Source organism: Coturnix japonica, chromosome 9 (genome assembly GCF_054131305.1).
Source record: "Coturnix japonica strain WE chromosome 9, WE-NBRP24, whole genome shotgun sequence".
Classification (NCBI taxonomy): domain Eukaryota; kingdom Metazoa; phylum Chordata; class Aves; order Galliformes; family Phasianidae; genus Coturnix; species Coturnix japonica.
The window spans coordinates 5,470,434-5,494,162 of NC_140671.1; the positions used below are offsets into that span (position 1 = coordinate 5,470,434).

Genomic DNA, 23,729 nt, shown 5'->3' on the forward strand with positions numbered 1-23,729 from the left:
AGCTAGCGAGTCAGATCTTGATTTTCAGTGTTACAGACTAAGATCAAGGCTGTTCCTGCAGTTCTAACAACGGAAAAAGATCATACTATGGTCTGAAAGGACAACGGCGTGACTCCCTCAGCTGCTTTTGACAAAGGATTAGCACTGAAACACTCAGACTGCTGAGCACAACACAGCAACCAGGACAGTCACATCTCCAATCATGGTAAAACTGTCCCCACCCCAGTGCCCAGCCTGGTACATATTCTAAGTGGAATTAAAATAGAACAGATTTGTCCACAGATTCTCCTTAGGAGGCTGGTTTACTTTTTGTGCAAAGAACACAAAAGTTTTGCCAGGCAAAATTGGGCAGAGCAACACTGCAGAGCAGAAGAGGCAGCGCTGAGTGATAACAGTCACTGGATACAAGAGCTGCATCCAGCAGTGAGGGTCTGCTCACAGCACAGGTGGGCAGCACTAAGGCTGGGTGCAGACAGGTAGGAAGTGAGGTTTCAGTAATGCTGCATTGGTCATCCTCACCTCACTCTGAGGGCAGCACTACAACCCATGCCAATGGAATCCTACTGAAGCTAAGAGGAAATGCACACACACATGGTCCAGGAGGATCACAGCACTGGCAGCCATTAACACACAACATACATCCACCTTCACAAAGACGGCTCCATTTAGTTCACAGAAATGCCTGTGCAGTTGCCATGTTAAAGGCTGTCCATGCTTTCTGCCCCAAATGCAGCGAGCACTGTCCTTTCAAAGGCCATCTCTAAAGGAACAGATTGTGGTAAAGTCCCTTCAAGTGTTTAATATCCTAGATTACAAGCCTAGAGGACTCATTTAGTGTCTAACACCACCAAAATGGTTTATTCTCCACACCTCCCACACAGTTGTGCTCCTGCACTGTTGTACAATGCCTGGACTGCACACACACAAAGATGTATGTAATCTAATTTACACTGTTTCTTAAATAAAAAAGTTATTAATTGAGAATACTTTCAATCCAGAAATAAGAACTCAAGAAGCCTCATACACTGTGCATAGCCTACTGCAGTATCCCCTTAGGAAATGCAATGTTCAACATGTGCACACCCACCGACCCCAGAAAGCTCTCCAAGAAGGAAGTCAAATGCACGACAGGAGTGGCTTTAAAAAAGGTAGGAAGGCAAAACGGTCATTAAGGTCTGCCTAAAAATAGCTAAACAGTGCAGTGAAATGCTTTTAAATACCACAGACACCTCCAGTGACCGGCAGCCAGCTTTATGAGAAGCTCTGAAGACAATTTCTAGCTGAGCTTTACTGAACAAGGCATTCCCAGCTGGAGTCTGAGGGCTGGGCCTGGCCTACCACGAGCACAGCCAGATTCAGCATGGGAGCCACTTTCTGATCTTCATTTACCCCTCTTGCCACGGCCTCTCCTGGAAGAAGGTTTGCCCGTGCCCCCTGTGGAGGAGCCAGCAGAAGAAGCCACCGCAATGTTGATCTGTCCTTCTTGAATCTCTTGCCGGGTCTCAGCTGGGAGGTGATTGATTTTCTGTTGTGTCTCTAGGTAGAACATGACATCCCGCAACTGCTCCTGGATCTCAGAGATTTGCAGGTCCTTCTGCTCACAGGTTTCCTTTAACACTCTTTCTTCTTCCTTTAGCTTGTTCTGTAGCAAGGCTTGATTTGCTCGCAAACACTTATTCAGTTCTTGCTCCTCCTTCAGCTCGTTGGAAAGCTTAGCCACTTTGTTATTCAGCTGAGAACACCTTACAAAGAGGAGCACAAGTCAGGAAAGCAGTTTATTACACCCACATCAAACATTACTGCCGCCCTTTCATTTCCAGTCTTAGGGGAAGTTACCTCCCCAACTACCTCCAGCCCCAAGACCACTCAGATCTTAGCTTGGGCCCTGGTGGGCTGGGAAGAACAGACCACATAGTCCCACACCTAGAGAGCTGGAACACACCGATCCTCATATCCCCCATGCCTGATATCCTTTAACTGGCACTTCCTAACATCTATGTTTTTCTCTGTACAGTCTCTGTGGGGCTGCCTTTCTTCTCTCTGGACGTATCTGCCAACTGCAGAACAGACTGGCATCTGCTTCTGAGCAGGCAGAGGAAGGAAAGCTGAATGCTAAATATGCAAACCGTGTTCAAAGAGCCACGGGCCCCAAAGCTGCGTCCCGCTTAACGGGCACTTCTCAGTGTGTGAACACCTACAGAAATGACAGCTTTTTATATATGTATCTATAATAAAAAAGCAGCATTCTCAGTCTACCAGTTTAAATAGCTCAAAGTCAGCCAGGAATAGCAAGACTTTTTCTTTTTAGATGTCAGCAAGCAGAGCGTTAATGGCTGCATGGAACTAAAGCTGGCAGTGGTACCCACTTCCTCTCGACAGACTGCTTTTCTTTCAGCAAATCATTCAGCCTCTGTTCCAGACTGTCACACTTCTCAATGGTCTCTTTAAATTTGGTCTTCATGTTGTTAATCTGTAAAAACAAACACACGGGGCATTTCAAACAGATCAAAGTCCTGTGCGCTTCCATTATGACATTCATTTTTCTGGTGTGCTTTCTAGACTTCGACCAATTATTGTATCCAGGTAAGCAAAAGTTTTGAGACCACAAAGTTTGATCCTGTTTAAGACCCTCTGTTACTCTTTGCAGTACCCCAGCAAGGGACCATGTTGCCGTGGAAGCTGCTCATACAGAAGAGAAACTCCATCTGCAAACCTGCTCCAGGGACCCCATTCATAAAGAAACAACAAAAAAAGAAGAAAGAAGCAATATCAAATTCTCCTTAATGAAGCATTTACTCATCCATCCTCTCGGATGCTCTTTGTCAGTAAACTTAAACCTCCATCCAAGACCTTTACGACTCTGAGCTCTTGCTTGTTTTAAATGAAACCTCAAATAAGTATGGGCAAGATCTGAAAACGAATGCGATGCTTTACTCAGCACTGACTCAGCAGCGCTGCCGTAAGACAGTGACCTACTGACATGAATACCCTGCTCACGCACAACGCAAATAGAAACACACATACGGTCGTTTCCTCTTCTCTACTTCAAAACTGGAGATCGCTGCTGCTGAAGAGAACCACCCTCCCACTCTCCAGGCACCACACAGAACACATCTAAACTCTTAAGATTAGGCTTAAAGGAGATTTATAGTGGGGAATACACACTTCCTCTCTGTTAAGGTCAAAAGCCCGTTTGCATGTACTTGGAGATGGGAATTTGAAGGGAAAAATGCTTTCCTGGAGGATCAATCTGGATAAATGTCAGCATCAGCACACATGCCATCTTCACTGCTGCCAGAGTCAATGCAGAACAGGTTTTAAGCCTTCCGGCCTTAATCACCAAATGTTTATGCAGCTGATGGTTAATTTGGGGAAGTAGCCTGAGCAGTGATAATGGAATACACTGCATTGTGGCACTGATCCAGACAAGACCTGCGTGCCTTGAGTGCCATGAATAGAACTGTAAGGACCTTTAAACACGAAACCACATTCAGTATGTATAATATGGATGTTTCACTTCACAGATGCTTTGTGGATCACATTCCCTGGTCACACACAAAACTATTTTTCCTGTAGCTTTTCTTTTTCTCAAGAAATCCATCAGATTTCTGGGGCTGCTCTTCACACCAAGGTCAGTGATCACTATTTCAATGGTCATAATTTACACATTAAGGATGCTGTTTAACTGCAGATACTACATGGTTAATTAGAAGTTATGCAGAAAGTTCAAATAAGGACTCAGCCCTAAATCCCGACTCACTTTAAACCTAGTTGGAAGGATCTACATAGAGTGAAAAGCATTAAAATATTCTCTCTGGATTTTTTGCTCGTGACATTTTCAAGCAGTCCTGCCTACAGAATGCTTTATAGGAGGAGACTCTGAACTTTTCCCAATGGGCAATGAGGAGAGGCAGGGGATCACAAAGAAAGGGCAAATCAATATGCATTTGGAGTAGAAAGACAGCCGAGCAAATTAAAGTCATACTGTCTCTGCTAACGCTAACCTTCCCTAGAGAAACACGCCGGCGTGAGTGATCAGCAAGCAGGGATCCTGCAGCAACACACACTCGTTTTCAGCACTGCTGCAGTTTCCCAAGCAGCACATTTAAATCAACCTTAAATCTAAGTGGCAATCTACCTGCTTCTGCACCACTGAGCAGCAAATTGCCAGATCTGAGCATCCAGATAAGGAATACGTCTCGGAGCCAATTTTCTCAGCTGGTAGTGAAACAGGCTACGCGAGGTCACGTCACGCAGCGCTCGGGCTGTGTGAGAGCGAGCAGCTCTGTCTCCCATTAAACAGCGTCCAGGGCCCCATGCCAGCAGTGTTCCACACATGCTCAGAGAGCAGAACTCACCTCTTCAGCTGTATCCTTTTCCATTCGGACAATCTTGTTTTCCCAATAGATTCTCTGCGATTCCAGCTGGCTTGTTAGCAAATATGAGTACTGTAAACACAAGATACACACAGAACAGTCAGCTTTTCCATCAGGGTAGCTATACTTGTGAAGAAGCCCAAAGGGCTCCAATATGAAAATCAATTTAATCAAATGAAATTAAGTATAGAGGGCAGTCTGAACATATGTTCACTCTAAGAACACCTTTGACAAAGCATCCCCAGCTGCATACAGCCCTTCACAGTTACTGTCCACCAGCAAGTACAGCCCATTGCAATGTTACATCAGCATTTGAACTTGGATGCATGCCTTACATCCCACCTTTTCCCTCCTGGTTCTGCAAATGAGTTATGAGAAGGATGGAAAATGTGATCACTTCTTACCATCAAGCTAAGCAGCAGCACATTAGGAACTCACCATGGAATTAAACATGTACAAAAAGCCCTGAATACACCAAGTAATATCAGAGAGCCAAAACACGCTGCCAAATTCATTCTCTCTGCAAACATTTAGATCTCTTAAGCCAGACAGAGAGATCTTTTACGTGCTTTAAGCACTGACCTCTTGGCAAAAAGGGTTAAAAACAACTGTTTTCACTGAAAAATTCATGGAACAAGTAAACAAATATTTATTTGAGCAATAGGCTCACAAAGTGTGGTCTCTACAGGCTTCTCTTCTACAGATATCCTTGTGTCTAATGCGGCTGAAGTCATGCTGCAGTATATCTGCTCACCAGAACAGCCTCTCTTTGAGCCTCTCTTCCTTTAAAATAGATCACTGGTGAGGGAACACTTGTGTGAGGCTTTCTTTTGCCCTTCTAGTTAGTGTGGGAGAAGGTGGCCAACAGGCACAAGAAGAAAAAAAATCACAGTTGAAAGGAAGGGAGCAGAACAGGGCTGGTATCAGACAAAGCTTGTCAGCTTTCCTCCATAGCCAAAGGAAGCACACAGCTATGGATTCCTACATCCTTGCTCAGTTCACAAGTAAAATTACTCACAATTACAGTTCCATACCCATCCCAGGCTTTATGTCAAGTCACAGATCCTTTAGGAAGGGTCTGCCAAACACCATCAGGACATTCAGACCCATTTCTCTTTCAAATGACCTCAGTGTTTGTAGCAGCATAACCAGCGAATCACGAGTCCACTGGTGAACACAGGAGGAAACTGCAGCCAGCTTACTCTCAGCTGCATTGGCTCTGCAGAGCCAGGAGGAGATTTAGAAAAAAAGAAAGCAGTAAAGATATCTTGTTTCTGCCTGAAGATGATTGCCTACATGCAGGGAGGAAAGTCTGCTGCATAAACTCATGTCACTTTCTGCTGGTCATTATCTGATTTGAACCATTTCCACAAGCAGCGCAAAGCAGAGTTCAACAATTCAAAATATTTACCTCTAATTGTAAGGCATCAATTTTCTCTTCCTGACACATATCTCCCTCGCACTCATACTGAACTATCTTCCCATCAGTTTTACTTGCAACCAGTCGGTGGACGTAGTTATCTGAAGAGAGAAAATTCAACCAAAGGGAGTTTTTTTTTTTTTGCTTACGAACACCCAGGTTGACACCAGTGGAAATACTTCATGCAGCACAATTAACTATGCAGACTGCTGCAACAGCGTATTAGCAAGGCAGGAAGCCAACAACAGATGTATTTGTTATTTAACAGACTTTGCATAGGCACCTTACAGGATATTTATTACAGCAGGCTGCTCTCATACCTCAGGGCAAATTGATGGGAAGGGAATAACAAACACACCCCACAGAGGATACAGGACCACTCCAATTCATCATGGAACCTCTCATATGCTACAGACCCAGAAAAACTACTATTACAGAGGAGACGGATGTTCCCAAGAGAGAAGGTCTTGGAATAAATGCAAACTGCAAAGCAGACCACCACAAAATGCTCGTAACTACAGGACCCCAAAAGCTGTTCCACAAACAAAGTGGGGAAGATTGAGAGCTTACCTCCAGCATAATCCCAGACTCTGTGGTTGGTCAACTGCATTGCATAGGTGTGCTGGGTCTCCTCAAAGTGCTTGTAGGCATGGCGACTCACATACCGGCCACAGCCTATGTGCCCACATATCAAACAGATCCAGAGGTTCTGTCGGAAGAAAGAGAAAGCTCTGTCCATGCAAGAGTGTCAAACAGTGACATCAGTGCTTGGGAAAACACCATTTGACACCAACAGGCTCCAGGTGCTGTGCACATCCAGTCGCTGCCTTACAGACTGAGCTGCATTCTCCCCCTCTTTGGGAAGCTTTGTTCAGCTGGAATACTAAAGAGAAGGAGGCACTTGCTCATCCTTGCCAATTATGAGCCTGCAGATGCCAGACACCTTGACAGCCTACCACAAGCATAGATGGAAGAAGGGCTTTGATTAATGAACATGGCAACCTGACAGGAGCACCAAACACGCGCCAAAGAGCGCAGACCAGAAGGCAGCATCGTGTTACTTCAGCCTCCTGCTATCACACGCACTGATCAGCTGATGCACTGATGCTTTCTAAGAACTGGAAGTATTTGTCAGGGCAGGAAACCTGGCAGGTAACATCCCTTCCCAGAACCAATTCCAACTCAGAAGGAAAGCAGATACACCACTGACTGGTAAGAACAACCTGAGAGCAGCCACAGAATTAACCTCAAAAGCAACTAGAGCAGCTATGCAGTCAGATCTAGTCTAGATCTCACTCACCATCATCCACCCACCTACTTACTTCTTGAACTCCACACTCAAAACATTTGTTCTCTTCCACTGGCTCCGGTGTTTGGCAGTATCTGCAGACAGGACACCTGGAGGGCAATAAGCACCAAGATTAGACACACAGAGCTCCATCTTAATATCAGGGTAATTAAAAACAGAGCCAAAGAGCTCAAAGTGAACGCCTTATGCTGTGGGATGCTCCCTGTGTGCACGTATCTTACAGCTCCCACGTACCTCTCCTGAACTTGCCTCCATTCCCCACAAAGCTACTGTTGTTCAGCCAGAAAACAACAGAAGAAATAATAGATAATAACAGATCTTCCAGAGCCATTTCGTAGTCTCAGTTTATCTGGCTTTGCTGCAGTCCAGGCGTAGAGAACATTTGCAACCAGAAGTGTTAGCAGGGCTGGCGGTGACCTCAGCTTCTGCCAGTAACCAGAAGAGTCACTGAGTTCAAACTACACCTCTCTGCCTCAGCCATAAACACTGCAAGGAGCACTTTGTGCAAACACTGCTTCTCCAGACTACGGCCCGCTGACAACATTTTCAGTTGAGAGCCCTGATCATAACAAGCACCTTCATCTTCAAGGACAGCAGAAAAGGGAAGAACAGGGTCAGCACTCTTTGAAGTGGTATGCACAAAGCAGCATCCAAGCCCCAGCAGGACTCTTCTGCAGCCTTCTCATTAAACGAAGGCAGTTCAATCATACAAGAAACTTGACTTCCTCTTGTCACTTTATTTCCTGGATATTCTCCATTATCTGCAGCTTTATGCAGCAGCTCCATGCTGCTGTGGAAGGTAATGACAGACAGAGGCACTTCACAACATTGCTTAGTACTGAAACATTCCTAAGGAGCTGAACACTCGTGCTTCAATTTCACCCCAACCCAATGGATTCAGGACTCCTTGTATTTTTCATTAGCCACTGGAAAAGCTACAGAAATGCTCAAGGGAGGAGATAACTGGATTGCAATGAGCTTCCCGTACAAATTCAGGCACTTACTGTCTCCACGGCACCAAAGCAAAGTGGACAAGGATTTCCTTCTGCTGCTTTCCTAGGCTGGGACCATAAGTCCTACTTAAACTGATATTTAAGTGCTGTTTTGGATTTTGCTCCCACTTTGGCTAAACTCCATTGCTTCAAATTTAAACTGGTTTCACTTTACAGGGTAAACAGCCAATAAACTCAAACAGCTACAAGTCTGATTAATCCCACTGAAGCTCTGTTATTATAGCTCAGGGCTAAAACTTTCCTTGCTCTCTATCGCAGAATCAGGCACCAGTAGCAGAGAAAAACACAGCAGAGATCAGCAGCCCTCTGCTGCGGTAGCTACGACTGCCTGATGTGCAGTAAAACAGCACCCAGAGCAATGTAAGCTGTGTACCTGGGTACCAGTCAGGAGCTCACACATGCTGAAATCCCATCTACAGGGATGTGAAGGATGGAACCAGGAAAGGATTTGCAGCAGCACAAAAAGGAAAGCATTTCCAAAAGGACTTTAGCCAGCTGTGCACATCTACCTACAGCACAGCCACAGCTTGGCCAAGGACACTAACAACCAAGTAGATACACAAGACTGTGAAACAGGACTCTGTGTGCACACAACACCGTTTGTCCCTGTCCTTTTAACCTACAACACTTGGACATGGTTTGCATTACTGTGCAGCTACCCTGCTGTCTTAGCAGTGAGGCCCATGGGAAACACTGCTCAATGACTTTTGGTTAAGAGAATCCTCCCTGCAAGTCTCTTAATAGGAAAGAAAGAGTATTAAGACTTGCGGTACTTCCTGCCCCCACACTATGATGAGCAAAACCGGTCCTGTCAGCATGGAACCACCACACTCAGAACAGAGTTTTTGATGTGGAAATAAAGAAAAGCCTCTTACGTGGTGTCCTCCCACCGCTGCAGACACTGGCTATGAAAGCTGTGGTTACACAGAGTGGTAAGAATCCCGTTCACAGACTCATCCATCCTCTCCAGGCACACGGTGCACTTTGGGAGCTCTGTCAGATCCATCACAGGCAAACTGGCCCCCTTCAAAAGAACAAGCAGAGACAAATTGCTCAGCACCCTCCAATGACCATAAATCAAACACCTGCACGGAAAGTCAAACTCCTCATTACCACCAGCACTAAGGTACAGAAACACTACACAGTCATCCTGCAAGTCTATGCAGTGGTTACAAATTCACCAAGATAAAAAGCAAACCACAGCCTTCAACAGAGCACAGCCCCATTACAGCACAGGGTGAGGTGGATGCTGCAGCTGCCACAGCCCCATGATGTTTTCTGGATCACTGCAACGATGAGATTGAAGCCCATAAAAATTACCAAACAAACCTCTCCATGTAGAAACAACACCGGAACAGAAAACGGGTTTCAGATTGATAGAGTTTAACACTTCCTGCAGCATTCTGCTCAGAAATAACCCTGTTAGACCTGGCTGAAATCCAGCAGAAGGGAAACCAAAATAAACACTTACATCTTCCGATTTGAAGACTTCAGCCCTCTCCACGTACACGAGCTGGCAAACATCCTCCTCTATGGAGTTAAACTGCCGACCATTGCACGCCATGTAAAAGCTGTCTGCATCAGCCTGCACACAAAACAAGGGAAGGCTGTTGAAATAAAAAGCCCGCAGCTGACACAGGCAGGGAGGAGGAGGAGAAATCTGCTGTATCCCTGCTGCTTCCCTCCACCAGGTCCCACAATAACAGAGGAGAAGTTTCAGCTCCTGCCAGCAGGCATCGCACCTTGGCACTGAGCTTGGTGCTACCACTTGAAGATGAGAAGCAAAGCTGGCAGCAGGGATGGTTACTCTGATATCTGAGTATAACTGACTTCCCTTTAGCACCCATTCTGCTTCTTGTCAGCAACTCCAGCGTTATTTGCAAAGCAAACTTGGTTTCTCTGCAAAAACTTCAGAGGGTCACATTGCAGGATTCCAATACTTGTGTAAACAGGATAAGACCCATTTAATGTGGGAAAGGATCCACTGCACAATTCAGATGTGCTGAACCATCTGTGAGAGCCACCAGCAAAGAGGTAAAACCAAAATCAAATCTATCAGATGTGTCACCCATTTTCACCCAGCGACCTCCTCCCTTTCACCTATTAAAGGATCACACCGAGCTCAGCACCACGTTCCTCTGCTCCTAATCACTCGAGCCAGGTACACAAAGGCATAAGAGATTTGCTTCTGCTGTACACAGAGGCAGCCATTAGGGGTCACTGAGGAACAGGCCTTCAGGAAGTTTCTGAAGTAACTGCGATTTCAGGGTGAACTGACTACAGGTTTTGATGCGAGGCACTGGGTATTTACCCATTACATCCTATACAGCAGTATGCAAAACACACATCTGCAACTGCTGCAAATAGCACAAATTGCATTCACCACAGCCATGGAAAACATCTTATGCAGCAGCCACAGCTGGGGAAAGAGCTGACCAAAACTCCTCTCAGATCCCCAGAAAGAAAAGTACAGCAGAGAGTCCACATAGGTCATAGCAGGGGATACCTGTAAGCAGCACCCTGTGTTATCCAGTGACCCATTCACCCCCAGGCTCCCTGTTTAGGGGCAGGCTGGACTGGCTGTCACTCCTCAGAGAAGTTTACTAACATATAAAGTGCCACTGGCTGCATTCTTTCTGCTCAGCAAAGCACAACTCAACTCTGCCTGCAAACACGCTCTGAGGTAGTAGAGGTGGTTTGTCTCCACGTGCTTAATAGTTTTAAATATCCTACCAACAAGAAATAAGGGGCACAGAGCACGACATGTGCTTGTCTGCAGGACAAGCCTCAGTCAGGAGCCCCAGGAAAGTGCTGGGCAACAAGAAAGGGCTGCCCCCCACACAGATTGCAGTGTCCTCTGTGTCAAAGGGACTTCCAGCTCTTACCTGGGAGCTAAACTTGATCAGCACCATGTACTGGTTGGGAGTGGAGTCTCGGATGATCTTCATGTGCTCAATGACTTCATAGAAGGAAGCCACAAACTTCATCAGGTCGTGACTGGTCATGGTGGCGGGGACCGTGAGGATGCACAGCATGGCGCTGCGCCTCACGTCTTCTTTTAAGGAGGTCATCTTGCTGTAAGACAGCAGGTACATCGCATCACTCCATAGAGGACAAAGCCGGGTACATCACACTCCCAACTGCACTGTTAGGAACCCACACTGATGTCCTCACACTCCTTGGCAATCACACTGCCTGTAAGTGCTGCCCACAGCCATCAGACCCAAACCCAGGCCCCATGTTTTCCCCATGGCTGGTGGCACCGTGGGTGTGATCCACCCTTCCTGTTTGTCCCTGCAGGAGCCACAGCCCCAGGGTGACACCTCACCCTGCTGGGTGACCTCATTACTCACCAGCACCGTTCCCATCAGAGCTACAATTAGTCAGACATTCTTACTTTGTTTTGTACAGGTGCATAATGCCATGAACTATTTCAACCGATGGATTCCCGCTGAAGAAGGAAATCTGGTCAGGGAGCTGTTTGGAAGGTGAGTCTGGAGCAGCCTCTCGCTCTTTGTTCTGCTCATCCTGTTTGGTTCTGTCCTCAGCCGCAGCCTCGCAGGATTTTCTCCCTTCCACGGCAGCTTTTGCTTCACCTTTCCAAACAAAAGCTTTGATTATTGACCACACATGAGAAACATCTACAGTTCTCAAAGCACAGAACAGCACTGAGCTCAGAGCTCTGTAGTGCCACACATCCAACATGTGCTGCTACCAACGCTGCAACCAGGGCAGCTCGTATGGAACAGTGGATGGAAGGGTTCCCTCGTGCTCCCGTTAAAACGGGCCGCACTCACCGGTGCCGGTTGCCGCCCGCGGCCGGATGGTCTCGATGATGATGTCGGTCATCTCCCTGCGGCCCAGGTGCTGGTGCAGGATGGCCGCCCTCTCGCCGGGTCCCTTTCCCTCCAAACAGGCCGGGACCGTCCCGCTGCTCTCGGCGTCCATCTCCGGAGCTGCGGGGGAGGAGAGACGGCGTTAAGGCGGGGACAGCGGCAGCACAACGGCAGCACAGCGCCGGCCCCCGGGGCAGCGACTCACCGGCCGCGCTGTAGGAGAAGCCGGCGGGCAGCGGGGACGGCTCGGCCAGCTCCATGCGGATCACGACCAGCGACACGCTCATGGGCCCGGACCGCGGGACCCGCCGCGCTGCGACACGGCCCGACCCGCAGCCAGCGGCGCTTCCGCCTCCAGCACCTCTGAACCCTCACCCCGACCGGGTCACGGCGCCGACGTGATGACGTCACGGAACGGCGGAACGAGCCGGAAGGAGCCGAGGGAGGGGGTCGGAGTGGGCTCGGCTGCTCCTCGCGAGACTGGGCCGTGAGTTCTCGCGAGACTTGCGCCGCCTGACAAGGCCCGTTGGGGCCTGTAGGACTCGTGTGTACAGAGGGGTGGGGGGGGACGTTGTGTCACTGCGGGACGCCAGCACAGCTGGGCCCTGCCTGCTATAGCACAGCTATGGGCCCTGTCTGCTATAGCACAGCTGGGGCCCTGTCTGCTATAGCACAGCTACGGGCCCAGGAGCAGGCCCTGTTCCCTCCAGCTGCAATGCTCCCAAAGCATTCCCTGCTCCCCTATCTCACCATTCAGGGCTTCTCCTTCACCCCAGAGGGGTCTCAGTGCAGTGTGTGGCCATGCAGCACTCGCCATAAGCCACACGCTGTGTGTGTTTCATGCTGTTTTCCCTTCAGTCCCACCATGTACCTGAGCAGTGCTGCCCGTGCCCCGTTCCTGCGCTGCTCCAGGATCCTGCTGTCCGCGGGGCTGGTACGGACACAGTCGGGCTGGAGCCCCTACAGGGCTGTGATCTTCAATGTGAGCGGAGTGCTGCTGCCATCCCCACAGCACACAGCTGCAGGTGTGTATGGCCGCCCCTCCTGTGCTCCAGCTTCCCATATACAAAATGCCTTTCAGGTCTCCATAAGACACCTCCATTGGGTGGCACCTCCACACAGATGCGGTGATGCTGCTGCCCAGCATTCCCAATTACACCATCAGAAGTGATAGAACTGACAGCTGTGTTGACATTTAACATCTGCAGGTCAGGGCCCAACCACAGCTGGGGTAAAACTGCCCTGCAGGACTCCCAACTTGCTGCTTTCACACCAAAGGGCATCACACAAAAAGTAAAGACGAGGCCCATCACACCAGCTCTCGTGAGCACAGGTCTTACACAGCAGAGTTCAGAGCTGTAGAGGAATTTCAGGCTTGTTTCCCAGTTCTTATGATGCCACGTGTGCTCTCTCTCCTGGCTTTCTTCCTTTCATATAGACTGGGAGGCCCAGAGTTGTATTCCAGCCGGCACCATCCAACAAGCTCTGCTCTCTGGAGGGGCAAACAGTCCCTCTGTCAAGTACACAAGAGGAGAGCTGACAACTATTGAATTTCTGCAGGAGTTGGGACAGCAGTGCTTTGAGATTGTAAGCCACTTCCCCATCCCTCTCTTTGTGCTTCTTGACTGCAGGGAAATGGGATCCTGCAGTGTGGGAAGCTTTTGGGTTTACCATCAAGGAAGCGTTGCCGTCTCACCAGGGCTGGCAGCTCATTGCTGTTATCATTCTGCTGCCAAGGCAGGATAGTGAGCAGAATACACCTTCACTTCCACCAGCTTCTTCTGTATTTCATAACTTTCTGATACCACGGAGCACAGATCAGAGAGCAGCTGAAAGGCATTTGCTGCTATTTGGTGCACAGATGTGCTCAGCGAGTGGAGATGGTGGTTTCAGAGGTGTCTTCTTCAGACCAGTGGAAGCCCTTCCACCATAGCTTTTGTTTGCCAGCTCCAGGAACATCATGTCAGAATCCTCTTTTTAATGCAGTCTTTTTGAATCAGCTGAGTCTAAAACGCAGATTCCTTCCCTGCCTGTTAAATGGTTCTCCCATGCTTATCTCCAGCCTGCCTTGATTCCATTGCAGGTGCATTTCTCTTTCCCAAAATCAGCCTTTAGCTTCGCTGCTTCTGTAGAATCAGTGATCTGCAAACACCCATTTCTTTGGTCTGTGCAATTTAGGTGGGAGACTCACTGTCCCTGCTGCCAAGGGAAGTAGGAGAGCAAGATAAGATGATCAGACAGCCTACCTACCCAGCCACTATTTTCTTCCCTACTTATAAACTACATATGGCTAATTACCATTCTTGGGGGGGTTCTCTGGTTTCTCAGGCAAATACCTGCATTCCAGTGAACTCTTTCCTCACCAACTTAATCAGAAACGAGATGACAAAGCAACTCCCCATAATGGCAGAAGCAATACAGTGTATCCGTGCAGAAGGTCTTAAGACAGCTCTTCTAAGCAACAGCTCTCAGCTGCCGAATGGAGAGAGCTTTCTGCCCCTGGACCGAAACCATTTTGACGTGGTAAGCCTGGATGGATTGTAAAATATATTTCTGAATCTAAGTCTATAGAACAGAGCAACTGAAACTCTTTACTTAGATACCAAAGGAAGGGCCACCCACATCAGTCTCCTAATTTGGGCACACAGTTTTGGCCAGTGCCTCTTCTGCTGTAAATATCACTTCAGTGTAGTTGATAGGCGCAGTGGTCAGAAATCTGTTTCCCTATAACTTAGATGGTGATGGTTGGAACAATCAGAAAGATCAATGCAACAGAAAGGTGATACAAAATGTATAATGACAAAGGGACAAACACAATAGAAAGGCATTCTAAGGAAAGGAAGGACAGCTCACCCATCTCTGAAGATCCAGGCTCACAGCAGAAAACTTCACAAAGGAAGGATCTCCAGAAAGAAATCCTTCCCTGATGCCAGTCAGCCCTTAAATGAGGTCTAAGAGAGGTGCAGCCAGTCTCCATTCCTCCTGGTCACGCAGCTGAATTGCCTTCACCTGTGCTCCCAGGGCAGGTCCTTTCCCCAGGTGCTCAATCAGTGGTTCAGGCCAGGATTCAACAGTTCCCATAGTGTGGTGCACTCCAAAACTTTCTTAGACAGCACTGAGTAATTGGTTCAGCACATCTGGGACATCTAGTGAGTCTTCTGCACTGTGATATTGTGGTATGGTTTCGTTGGTTATCTTCTGTCCAAGGACTGGCTGGTCCTGTTTAGCTTATTTGAGCTGATGAAGCCACAGCCAATGCAGCTGGCACCCACACAGTCACTTGAATCATGTCCTATCCAGTTCTGTCAGCCCTCTGTTCCCTGTGTCCTTTATTTCACAAATCACTGTGCCTGTCAGTCTCACTCCCACCCTGCTGTCCTTCACATCCAGAACTGCACAGATGTTTGTGGTCACAGCAGGCTCATGCATAACCCACTGGTTGTCACCACAGATAGTTGAAGCTTATCGGGAAGGAAAGTGTAAGCCAGATCCTCACATCTACAAGCTGTGCCTGGAGCGCTTGGATGTTCAGCCTCAGGAATCCATCTTCCTCGACAACAGCAGCCAGAACCTGAAAGCAGCAGCCCAGCTTGGTATTAAAACAGTGAAGGTACAAAGCAATGCAACCAGGGCAATGGTATGGTTTCTCAGTTCAAAGCTTCCAAAGGAAGCTCTGAGCCTTCATGTATCCGTAATCAGGGGATAGTTAACTCTCAGGATTTGGAAATAGTGAGTTCAGGCTTTTTACTTTGGTGCGGGTACCACTGGGGAAAGGAGAAATCAGAGATGGGTGGGAACTCTGCTCCCCAGGATGGCACACGGGCAATTCCAGCTCTTACCCCAGCTCAAACTGGTGGTGCCAGTATCACTCTTGGGGACAGAGATCAAGGTGAGAGGCTGTGAGTCTATGACGTGGCACTGTGTGTTGGCCAGGACTGACCAGTGAATTCCTGAGTGTAACAGTGCCACTGGACTCACAGATAAATACAACACAGCTGCGTGGAGCTCATTCTTTCCTAGGCAATTTTATCTTCTAACTATCATTCCGTGTCTCCCCTCCCTTCTGCTCTCAGGTTGATGATCTTAAAGTAGCATTGAAAGAGCTGGAAACCTGTCTGGGTTTTCCTTTACGAGGGTTTGTTCCATATACTCGTTCAGTGAGGCCAACCATGGAAATTCCAAGGGATCGTCTGCAAAAGTACCTTGAAAATGTTTTCAGTGACCAGACAACAGGTATTGCAGCACCTTCTGCTCTTCAGCCTGCAAGCAAACATGTCCTGGAGTGATTGCCCCTTTCCATTATATTAAAAATGGATTGGAAAACAATACTAATGAAAGTCTCCTAATCTCTAAGTACATTGCAGCCATTTGGGTTTCAGTGGTGCAGCACTGTTGGACCAAAAACCAATATTTTAAGACTTCATTATTTGTGAGGCATTGAGAAAAGCTGCAGAAGAAATACCAGGAGTATTCCTGACCCGTAAGGGCATGGGCACAGGAATGGAAAGTAAAGCTTGGAGAAGTGGTGAGAAATAATCCCATCTCATGCTTTGTCTGCTGACCCTCTGCTCTCAACTCTTCAGGTCCACTGACGCTGCGGCAGTTTGGCTGTGGACAGACCGCCCGGACCTATTTTGTCAAGTTTGGAGATCACTCTCTGGTGCTGAAGAAGGAACTCCCTGACAGGCTGCTCCCTTCAGGTCCTGCTGTCGGAAGGGAATACAGGTGAGAAGGCAGCTGGTGGTGAGTGTGCAGTTAGGACCCTCTGCCTTTGAAACGCATCCTCCTCACTCCTACTCTGCAGATTCCTCCAAGCCACAAAGCACACCACAGCTCTCACAGCACACCAGAGCAAGTAGGATCTCACTATGGCAGCTGGAACCTTGAGTGGGAGAGAGGTTGCAGCTCAACAACACTGCAAGTGAGCAGCAAGGAGCCTTGCTGAGGGCAAGCCCTTGCTGCTGGAGTCATGCTGCAAACCATTTTGCTGTGCCAGAGATCTCTGCCTCAGTAACAGAGCAGCACGACACTTGTGGGAGGCTGTTGTGTTCCAGAGTGTGTTGGATAGGTCTCAGGGCTCTGGGCCATACAAAGATTTTGGTGTGCTTTTTCCCCCTATCTCAAGCCATCTCATTTTAATGCATTTAAAACTGAACATTCGATTATTTTAGATACTGTGCATCTGCCAAACAACAACACAGTTCTAGTATCGATTCCATAATGCCTTTCTGTGCTGAAACAGCTCTCTGACTTGCCCTGGCAGGGTACTGAAGGCACTCGCTGAGGCTGGTGTTCCTGTTCCTACTGTACTTGCTCTGTGTGAGGACAGAAGGTAATCGTGTCCCTCAGCTTTCATTTTTGGCTTTATGGCTTCAGCCACATTCCCCCAGGAAGAAGAGAGGAGTGCTTATCTCAGGGTGGATCAGGTGTGAGACCTCAGGCAGCAAACAGGTGTTTTTATGGACCTGTACCACGAGACACAGTGACTCCAGGGATGCAAAGGCAGTTGTGAGCCTGGCAGGACCCCTGGCCCAGCTGTGTGTGCAGACAGCAGGGAGGAACAGTGTTTAATAAACGGGAGAGTATTTGTTCCTGCCCTGAATATGCAGCAGTGCTGGATTCTGTGGGTTTTAAACATGAGATCTTGCTGGTTTACAGCTCCTAGCAAACTCCTGGTTTGTGGAGGTGAGATGTTTACAGTTCTTCTCCCTCCCTTCTGCTTTCCCTTGGCTGTGGTGGTGTTTGCTATACTCAGCTGTGGTTTAGTATCAGAGTGCTCTTGGGATCGGCCACAGGAGCTGCTGCGTCTCCTGGCTCAGTCTCCTAAATCAGTACCCTCATGAAGTACACTGATCTAATTCGTATTTGCCCAGTCTTGGGCTAAAGGAGCACTCAGGGAGCATTGCTCCTCACCTCGCTGTGCAGGTAAGGCCTGGGGGCATGTTCAAGGTGCAGCTGAGTGGTAGGAATCAGGATTAACCTCAGACTCACCAGTTCTACTTTGGTTCCCCAGCGTCCTTGGCACATCTTTCTACCTGATGGAGCACTGTGCTGGCCATGTCCACAGGGATGCCTCCCTGCCAACACTGCTGCCTTGCCAGCGGCAGGCTATTTATGCTGCCATGAGTGAAGTCCTCTCCAAGATCCACAACACAGACCTCAAAGCAGCTGAGCTGGAGGACTCCGGGGACCATGGTGAGGGAAGGTTATGTATCCTTTGTAAAATCCACCCCAAAAAAGTATGAATGTCCAGGATTTTTGTCCAGGATTTGATGATTTTCACCAGAATACCAAATCCAGTGCCCAATTCTGAATGTATGGGACCCCTGCAATTGACAAGCTCTTATAGCTTATCTCAGGGAACTGACCGAGGCCTCCTTGGCTCTTTGACAGTTCCAGCATGTGCTTTTTTTGTATCTCTTATGAAACCTCCCTGTGCCCGTTCCTTTCCCTGTGAGCCTCCATTCCCTTGTTGCAGGTAATTACATCCAGCAGCAAGTTGATACCTGGACAAAGCAGTATCGAGCTGCAGAAACTCACGTTATTCCAGCCATGGAGAGACTCGTTGAGTGGCTGCCTTTGCATTTTCGTGAATCTCAGAAGACAACAGTTGTGCACGGTGATTTCAGGTACTGCCCTCTTGGTTTCCTTGTCAATAGGTTGCTGCCCTCTCCTGGGGTCAGTCTGTCAGAAGGCTGTACTACACATAACCTACTAAGCATGACAGCAGAGGGCCTCACATTACTGCATGCCCTTAAAATGACCAGATGATCCCCCTGGACGGTGACATGCCTGCTTCTCTTTTTGGCTAAACTATTCTCTAACATGTTAATGATCTGAGGACCCAAATAACTTTGTTTCGTTCTTCAAAGCACAGTTATGTTCATTATTAACCAGGGAGTTCACTATTGAGTAATTTCAGTCCTCCCTGACCTATGCATGCAGAAATCAATGCTTCACTTGTGCAGCCTCCCAGTGAGCTCAGCAGTTTTTGTGCAGTGTGTGCTGCTTCTGAGTGCTGGGATTTTCCCCCTTGAAATCTTTCTGATTTCTTTTTTCCCTCTGATACAGGCTGGACAACCTAATCTTTCACCCAAAGAGGCCAGAAGTCCTTGCTGTCCTTGGCTGGAAGTTTCCAATTCTAGGAGATCCCATCTCTGATTTGGCAAATAACTGTATGACCTACTTCCTGCCGCCTCAGTTCGACTCAATGAAAGGTACAGAAAGGGGCAAAGTCACATCTGACACAGAGAGAACAAGAATTCAGAAACAGATTAACTCCTGCTCTTCAGGAGCTCAGCTGACAGTTGGCTCATTGCAGCTGGAAAGGGCTGTGGATCATGGACTTTATTCCCTGCTCTGCCCTTTCTCTGAAGAACCCCCCATCCCTCCACGTGCAATGATCACTGTGCTGGGATCACTCCATCCCATGTCTGGTTTGGTGAGGAAGATGCCAAAGCCCTGTTCTATGTATGGAAAAAACACAGCAGCAGTGTTACATGGCTGTAGGTGTCTCCACTGCTTCATTGCTTGCAGGGCTCTGCTAGAAAGCACTGAGCTCCCCAGTGTCTGCTGACTCATTGTTGCCCTTTGTGTCTTCCAGGCTTGGCAAAATGTGATTTGAGGCAGCTGGGAGTTCCCACAGCAGAGGAGTATTGCCAGAAATACTGTGACCACATGGGGATGGAGCTCCCTGACAACTGGAATTTCTACATGGCCTTTGCTTTCTTCAGGCTGGCTGCAGTGCTGCAGAGACTCCACCAAAGCTCTCTGGCAGGTGAGGAGCCCAACCACACTGACCCTGTTTTACAGAGGTCCTCAGCTAGGAACGCAGACACAGGTACTTCATGGAGAGCTCCACATTGAACTAAGGAAGGTCAGACCACCAGAATGTGCTGCTGCAGGATTTGGGCACTCCTGGCTCTGCATGCTGAATTCTGAAATTTCAGGCAATAAAGCAAAATGAGACACTCCTGATATTAGCTGGGTCAGCAGGAGAGCAAGGCAGTCTTGTGCTTTCACTATAGTGCATTTTGTGGTCAAGTTGTGTCTTCCAAACAGAATAAAAGGCCAAAGTGGAACACACACACACAGAGCATTTCCCCAGCTGCTGCTCTTTCCTGGACACAAAGTCTGAACTGAGCTTGTTTTCTGTGCTGGTTGGAGGGTGTTGTGTGCTCACTCCTTCATAGGCAGGGCTGAGCAGAGGCCAGAGTTCAGAGCTCCTACAGGTGGAGCTCTCAGACTTTTGAACTAAGCCTCATCAGAGGAGTTTGGAGGCAGGGAGGTGGTGTGTGCTCTCACTGCTGTTTACCTGCATATGTCAGGCCTGACCCGGGAGTTTTTATCAGAGTAAAACAAGATGTTAATTTGGAATTCCTTAGGAAAGAGTCTCTCTGAGTCCTGCTGTGCTGGTCTGGACAAGGACACGGGGCACTGTTTGAGATGTGTCTCTTTTGCACAGCTTCTTTGAAGTTAAAGTGTCTCACTCTTGTCACCAGGGAGACCAGCCCGAGGTAAAAGCTGCCTGGAGCAAGTGGAGTTTGTGGCTGATCTGGCTTGGGATTTTGCCATAAAGGAAGGATTCCGTGTGTTTGACAGGCTCTCCATTGCAAAACCTTTTGCACAACATTACAGTACATGGGCCGGGCAAGGGCCATTCCTCAGCAGGAGCTACAGTACCTGGACAAGTCCTGGGACCAACCCTGTGCCTCAAGCCCCCCTGATCACTTCCTTCAGCAGCCTCCTGGGGATGGCCCAAGGTCTCTATGCAAGCTGCCAAGGATCTTGGATGTCCAGCAGAGTTTTCTGATTTCCCAGCCCAAATGCACTCCATGTCCTGATCTAGAAAAGAAGGTGAGACCACTTCCTTCCTAAAGCAGCTTTAGTTTGCTGTACCAATGCCAGGGTTGAGGATTGTGCCATGCCTCTAAGTGTCCTTGCATCCTTAATCACATCAGACACTTAGCATTCACAGGGTCCTATGACTTGGAGAAATGGGGCCAGTTTCCTTTTGCTTGCTACATTCAGATAACAAGAGTTGAAGAAATAGTTCAGAAGCTGGCACTCCCTTCCAAGATAAGCAGGTTACCACCAAGCTGGTTGTAGCTGCAGGTGCTGGAGCTGCAGGTGCTGGTGCTGCTCCCTCAAGCTGCTGCCACCAACACTGATGGAGTCTCCAGGAGGTGGCTGGGCTGGAGCCTTTCAGCCTAGTGCTGTCATTCCAGTGCTTGCTCACTCCTTTCTCCCAGCAGGGCTGTCCCTGCAGACTCCCCTGTTGGCAAGCAGTTGCCTGCCCAGTGATAAGCTTGTGATCATGCCCTTGGCTGTGCAGGCTCTGGGGTGACACCTAGACTTTAACCCTGCCACTTTCTTGGCCTCTGCTTCACGGCAGGTGCTGCTGCAGCCTTCAACCCTTAAAATGAAGAGGCGTTGGTTGGTTCTGGTATGGTGGTGAGGAGGCAGAAAGCAGCTACCAAAATGACTTACCCATAGTCATGTGGAGGGTCAGTGGCAGAGATGAGACTAGCATCAAGTCTCGAGTGGTAGAACTTCAATTTCATGTCTCTCTTCTGCCAGTGTGAGGCATTTAGGGCCACTGTGCAGTTGATATGAGGACACTTAGTCTCCTGCCCAGGCTCTCCAAACTGATTTCTCTGTGCTTACACTCCCTGGTGCTACTGATGGACACAGTGTGGCTCAGTGTGCATGTGACTCTGGGTTGGCTGCTGTTGCAAACAGATTTGCTGGGAGTGGTATTATAAGTAATCATTCACAGTGTGTCACAAAAGCAAACATCCCAATTCTTGAACTGCTACTGGGATTATACTCTTAACCTGTTCTAGTGGCAGTTTCAAATGTTAGTGGGTTACTTAACTACCTTTTAACTGCCAAAAAAAACCAAACCCACCCATCTGTTGTTCAGCCTTTTCTTTCTGCTAAGCAGAAAACAGCATTTCCTTAGTCCTGCAGTCCCTTACATGCCCTTCTCATTCTCACGCAGGTCTCTGGAGCAGAACATCTCAGCAGTGCATCCTCCAGCCTGGCCCTTCACTCAGACCTGAGCCCCACATCTGGCTGAAGGTCCCACGTGGTTCACAGGACAATGTTCTCCAACCTGGAGCTGAGCCACTGCACAGGGGAGCCTTGGAACACTAAAACAGACCCTATGGCATGAGAAAGGGTTGTGCTATCTGCAGCCTGGGAGCTGGAGAATTTCAGTGGTATTTACTGTTCTCTGGTATCTGGACTCAGTGCCTTTATTGCCAGGTTCAATAGCTACAGGGCAAAATCCCTCTCTGGATCATGAGGCTGCAGTCAATGGCCTTGCAGTGGGGAGCACTGGTCAGGAACAGCCAGGCCGAGGTTGCAAGTCTTGGTTTTGGGAGTAAAGGAAACAGAGTGGAGCATCTCGCCTTAGCACAACACCTCCAGCAACCTGAGGTGCCAGGACTCCAGCGGTGGGAGGAAATGAATCACTGGCTTCAGAGCAGATTGTGGAGCTGAGGCCTTTGGAATGGGGAGGACTCCACAGCTTTATGACTGCAGTGGATTTCTCTAAGTTTCTTTGGGGATCTGGGATGACGTAAACCAGATCAGTGGAAGCTTTCAGTGCTTCACAAAGATCAGCAGCAGGGAGAAGACTGTGGGCTTGATCATGGTAATTCCAGGGCTTTTAATGTGTACACTGGTATTTAATATTAAAGTGATGGACATACTTATTTGAATTCACATGACTAACAAGTTCAACTCTTTACTATTCCTTTGCTCCTGTTGGAAACACTGCTGGGGACAGTGGGATGTGTGCTTGTAGCAGGGTCCATACACTGACTCATATCGCAGTGCCCAGCTCCACAAAGCCACATTATTCAGCTGCTCAGGGTGGTCACCATGTCCTCGATCTCAGGGGCAGGAGAAGTGCTGCAGGGGAGCCCCGGGATGGCTGTGATGGCTGTAGGAAGCTTTGTAACCTGAGCTTTGGTTCTTCCTGGGCTGAGAGTGAAATTCAACCTCTCCTCATGGCATTTGGCTCTGCCATGGAAGGGGGAAGGAGTCTCTGAGCCTGTACCTGGCCAGCACAAACTGGGTGATCTCTGATCAAGCACCTGGCCTTTGTACCTCCTAACATCCCATTGTGCAGCAGGTAGAATCCTCGCCAGCCATTGCAGGGCTGAAGGTTGGAGGCTGAGTCTCCTTGGAGGCGTTTCCTCCATTGCATGGGATTTCAGCATTGCTGGGTTTGTCTGTTAAGCCCCAGGGAAAAGAAGGGATGTGTTCAAGTGCTCAAGAGCAGAAAAAAGTATTAAGCCACAGATGTCATTTAAGCCCCATGTCATTGGTTGTCCATCCAGGTGTCAGCAGAAGTCATGCATAGGACAGCTGAGAGCACAGTGAGAGTGCTACACTGGCTGAGATTCATTTCTCTATATGCAATAGCTTTTTTCTTTCTAGATTCCTGTGAGCCTAAGGGCAGCCTTCCAAGTAAACAGAGATCCCAGTGCTGGGCACTGATGAGTCGTGCATCTCCAGTGCTGTGCTGTGCCATGGGACCAGCTGTGGGCTCTACCAGCCTGAACCAAAGTGAACCAGAATAAACTGAGCTGTGCCCAGTTGAGCCGCATGGGTCCAAAATCAACTGAAATATGGATCACGCCAAACTGCGCCGAACCAAATGAAGTTGGGCCGAGGTGGCGTAAATGGAGCTGATCCGAGCCGAGTTCCGCAAAGCCGAACGACGCAGATGGGCAGAGCCGGAGCCGGCGACACGGGCCGGAG

The 23,729-nt window shown here is 48.5% G+C and overlaps 2 protein-coding genes across 20 annotated transcripts; one reads left to right on the forward strand and one right to left on the reverse strand.

Annotated features, from left to right (window-relative positions):
• Window positions 1-830: 830 nt before the first annotated feature.
• BRAP (BRCA1 associated protein) lies at window positions 831-12,319 on the reverse strand. 2 transcript variants are annotated; one of them, XR_014949122.1, is made up of 12 exons: window positions 12,160-12,319; window positions 11,916-12,074; window positions 11,516-11,714; window positions 11,004-11,193; window positions 9,590-9,703; window positions 8,994-9,142; window positions 7,111-7,194; window positions 6,367-6,505; window positions 5,788-5,897; window positions 4,359-4,448; window positions 2,367-2,470; window positions 831-1,742 (listed from the first exon to the last, which is right to left on the reverse strand). XR_014949122.1 is itself a non-coding variant. In XM_015877783.3 (12 exons), the coding sequence occupies exons 1-12, from the start codon at window positions 12,239-12,241 to the stop codon at window positions 1,382-1,384; spliced, it is 1,773 nt and encodes a 590-aa protein (XP_015733269.1). In that variant the 5' UTR covers window positions 12,242-12,319; the 3' UTR covers window positions 831-1,381. The 2 variants fall into 2 exon arrangements, 1 of the variants encoding a protein (XP_015733269.1); XM_015877783.3 differs by having other exon boundaries at window positions 7,119-7,194.
• ACAD10 (acyl-CoA dehydrogenase family member 10) lies at window positions 12,316-22,685 on the forward strand. 18 transcript variants are annotated; one of them, XM_015877780.3, is made up of 14 exons: window positions 12,316-12,441; window positions 12,813-12,979; window positions 13,393-13,541; window positions 14,283-14,477; window positions 15,406-15,564; window positions 16,028-16,187; window positions 16,538-16,679; window positions 17,218-17,286; window positions 17,968-18,149; window positions 18,433-18,583; window positions 19,026-19,171; window positions 19,558-19,731; window positions 20,456-20,810; window positions 21,958-22,685. In XM_015877780.3, exons 1-13 carry the CDS (start codon window positions 12,356-12,358, stop codon window positions 20,764-20,766), a joined length of 2,091 nt encoding a protein of 696 aa, XP_015733266.2. In that variant the 5' UTR covers window positions 12,316-12,355; the 3' UTR covers window positions 20,767-20,810; window positions 21,958-22,685. The 18 variants fall into 18 exon arrangements, with proteins under 18 accessions (XP_015733266.2, XP_085412012.1, XP_085412013.1 ...); XM_085555889.1 differs by having other exon boundaries at window positions 12,379-12,441; window positions 14,330-14,477; XM_085555886.1 differs by lacking the exon at window positions 17,218-17,286.
• The last annotated feature ends 1,044 nt before the right edge of the window (window positions 22,686-23,729 follow it).